At 43.5% G+C, this 3,814-nt stretch overlaps 1 protein-coding gene across 1 annotated transcript in view; it reads left to right on the forward strand.

The window, feature by feature from the left end:
• Positions 1 to 3,814, forward strand: part of LOC107756866 (NEDD4-like E3 ubiquitin-protein ligase WWP1) — a 12,557-nt gene that overhangs the window by 6,079 nt on the left and 2,664 nt on the right. Inside the window, exons 14-18 of the mRNA XM_016574181.1 lie at positions 827 to 979; positions 1,109 to 1,249; positions 1,457 to 1,597; positions 1,680 to 1,800; positions 1,874 to 1,978. Coding sequence (XP_016429667.1) covers positions 827 to 979; positions 1,109 to 1,249; positions 1,457 to 1,597; positions 1,680 to 1,800; positions 1,874 to 1,978 — 661 coding nt within the window. The remainder of the gene's footprint in view (positions 1 to 826; positions 980 to 1,108; positions 1,250 to 1,456; positions 1,598 to 1,679; positions 1,801 to 1,873; positions 1,979 to 3,814) is intronic.

Raw genomic sequence — 3,814 nt, forward strand, 5'->3', positions numbered from 1 at the left:
AACACACACACACACACACAGAGAAAACACACACACACAGAGAAAACACACACACACACACACAGAGAAAACACACACACACAGAGAAAACACACACACACACACGTGAACACACACACACCCTCATGAACACTCACACACACACACACACACCCTCATGAACACTCACTCACACACACACACACACACACACACGTGAACCTGATTTACTTGCCTTCATGTGTCAGTGGTTTGAGAATAGTTTGCAAGAACTTTGTTGTTTGTGAATGTTGGATCATCTCCGTTTAGTTCAGATCAGAGGTGCCCAAACTTCTGAATACAAAGGGCCAAAAATCCAACTTGATTTGAGGGGCCGTGGGCCAAAAATAAATGTTGTATTATATTAAACTATATTCTATTAAAATTTATGAAAGTTCAAACATTTTTAAGTAATTTAAAATTTTAGTAATTCATTGATTTAAAAAAAAAAAATTCAATGCAAAGAAAAAGAAAAAAGAAAGGCAAACACTGATTCTCCATTCACATGAGAGAGATGATCATTTTGGCCAGCGGCTTTGCCTCTTTTATCATCCCATATGAGAGACACATGCAGTGATTCTGTCTACTATTTCAACTTCATGACAATTTAGTCATCGTTTGCCAGCGGATACTGTTATCAAAAACAACATTGACAAATTCCCTTTTTTTTCCAAAAACGGGCCACTTACGACTCCTCTGAATCTGCTGGGAGTTTTTGTACCTTGCTTGGTGACAGTATGGGTTGATTGTAAGTAATGATGTCAGCCTGACGTGTGTGTTCATGTCGAGTGTGTGTGTGTGTGTGCAGGGAATGGTTCTTCCTTCTGTCTCACGAGGTGCTGAACCCCATGTACTGTCTGTTTGAATACGCCGGCAAGAGCAACTACTGTCTGCAGATCAACCCAGCATCCACCATCAACCCCGATCACCTGTCCTACTTCTGCTTCATCGGACGCTTCATACTCAGACACACACAGACACACACACTCACAGACACACACTCAGACACACACACACAGACACACTCACACGCACTTGCATACACGCATCAGTGAAGCTGAAGTCTGTAGACCTGTTGCTCATTTCTGTGTTTGCAGGCTCTCTTCCACGGGAAGTTCATCGACACCGGCTTCTCGTTGCCGTTCTACAAGCGCATGCTCAATAAGAAGCTGATCTTGAAGGATCTGGAGTCAATAGATCCTGAGTTCTATAACTCTCTCATCTGGATCAGGTGCGTCTGTCTGGTTATTGTAAACCATCCTGACCTTCTGAATGTGAAAAACGGCTAGCAAGTGCATCATAAAGCTAGAGTTTCCATCTTCAGTTTTCATAAATCTATGACCTGGAATGATGAGGTCAGAGGTCACCGTAAACGTTTCTATGGTCTGCTGTCAGAGATCAGGCCGGACTGATTGCCGCTCATGTGATTCATCCACAGAGACAACAACATCGAGGAGTGCGGCCTGGAGATGTACTTCTCAGTGGACATGGAGATCCTGGGCAAAATCACGTCACATGACCTGATAGAAGACGGAGCTGATGTCCTGGTGACGGAGGAGAATAAAGAGGAGTATATTGGGTAAGAGCGCGGCCACTGCTGCCACACGAGCCGTTGTTAGTGTCCCGTGTTCCTGTGACTGACCGTCTCTTCTGTCCCGCAGGCTGATGGCCGAGTGGAGGTTTTCTCGTGGCGTTGAGAGTCAGACCAAAGCGTTCCTGGACGGCTTCAACGAGGTGGTGCCGCTGCAGTGGCTGCAGTACTTTGATGAGAAGGAGCTGGAGGTGTGTTAGCGGTTTGTTTGAGCCGCCTGAACCCGTCTGAAGCTCTCGGTGACGGACGCTTCTGTGTTTGCAGGTGATGTTGTGTGGCATGCTGGAGGTGGATCTGCAGGACTGGCAGAGGAACACAGTCTATCGTCACTACACACGCAACAGCAAACAGATCATCTGGTTCTGGCAGGTGTGAGACGACATATTTATATTAATAAACCATATAATTCATAACAATGAGCCTTTAATTGCCTATAGCCTTTCAGCGCTCAAGCGCACACAGATATTGCCACAGCGCACTGCAGAAGTAATGATTATGAATGTGTCAGGGAAAAACAGCAAGACTTAACATCATAATTCATTGATAAACTAGTGTTTTCTGTATTTTCGGCTGCAGTGATGAAGTCGACGACGCTGACTCGTCTCCACAGTGCACATGCATGTTTCATACGGATTACATAATCTGAAAATATTTGTTTTCCATTTGAATTGGTTCATTTAAAAGTAGACACTTTGCTTTCCTGCAGTACTTTGATGAGAAGGAGCTGGAGGTGTGTTAGCGGTTTGTTTGAGCCGCCTGAACCCGTCTGAAGCTCTCGGTGACGGACGCTTCTGTGTTTGCAGGTGATGTTGTGTGGCATGCTGGAGGTGGATCTGCAGGACTGGCAGAGGAACACAGTCTATCGTCACTACACACGCAACAGCAAACAGATCATCTGGTTCTGGCAGGTGTGAGACGACATATTTATATTAATAAACCATATAATTCATAACAATGAGCCTTTAATTGCCTATAGCCTTTCAGCGCTCAAGCGCACACAGATATTGCCACAGCGCACTGCAGAAGTAATGATTATGAATGTGTCAGGGAAAAACAGCAAGACTTAACATCATTATAATTCATTGATAAACTAGTGTTTTCTGTATTTTCGGCTGCAGTGATGAAGTCGACGACGCTGACTCGTCTCCACAGTGCACATGCATGTTTCATACGGATTACATAATCTGAAAATATTTGTTTTCCATTTGAATTGGTTCATTTAAAAGTAGACACTTTGCTTTCTGTAGATGTATTTTCATCTCCGTGAGGCAAGCACAGATTTTCGGTTCGCTCAAGTTCACAGAGACCTAGATGAGAGAAAGTGCACCCTGTTTGCTCTCATTATTTTACCAAAGCACAAGGTTTTGTTATTGTGAGTGCACACAAATAAAAGCAGACCTTTTACAGATTCAAAAGATGTATCACTCTGTATTTTAAGATAAATGCAAATGATCGCGTGAGCGTGCTTTCATTCAGCTTCCACACTCCGCACAAACACTTCAGTAGCACTCGTTTCTAGGTTAGCGTTAAAGCGAGCGGCTGTGTAGTGATACTACTGCTTACATGTTTAGATGATATAAACCACATTTGAGGTCGATGAACGAAACAAATGTTTGCATGTCCAGACCGATGTATTAATTACCACACAGACTAGCTGTTAATGATCTGTCCGTCACGGACTACAAGACTTCACCACTTTCTGTGTTTTTTTATCCCTATGACTAAACCACTAATAAAATATTGATCGACTTAGGCTACGTCCACACGAAGCCAGAGCTTTCCCTATTCGATCTTTTTTTTCCCCCTCGTCTCAAGAAATAGCCGACACAAAAAGATGTAGTATTCATGCCAGACCAGCATGTGGCGCTGTAATTCTGCCACAGAGATACACTAAAAACGGAGAAGAAGACTTGGACCATACGCATAAACCTTGCCCGTGGTATACAAACGAACATGGAACAATACATTTATTAATCTGTGTTAATGTTAGTTAATTAAAAGACAATCGTTCAGTGTTTGTTCATGTTTTTGTTGCTGTTAAGTGATGTAGCGGTGTCTGACTAGCGGCGAGACGTGGGCTGATGACGTCATCGTTTCAGAAAATATACGGATTCGCTGTCCACACGAAAACGCAAGGGTGGCGTTTTCAGATTTATCCACTCTGGGACCCGGTTTAAAAAAATATCGGTTTCACTCTCCCAAAAC

Source organism: Sinocyclocheilus rhinocerous, unplaced genomic scaffold (genome assembly GCF_001515625.1).
Source record: "Sinocyclocheilus rhinocerous isolate Xijiao unplaced genomic scaffold, SAMN03320098_v1.1 scaffold5890, whole genome shotgun sequence".
In the NCBI taxonomy this organism is placed as follows: Eukaryota; Metazoa; Chordata; class Actinopteri; order Cypriniformes; family Cyprinidae; genus Sinocyclocheilus; species Sinocyclocheilus rhinocerous.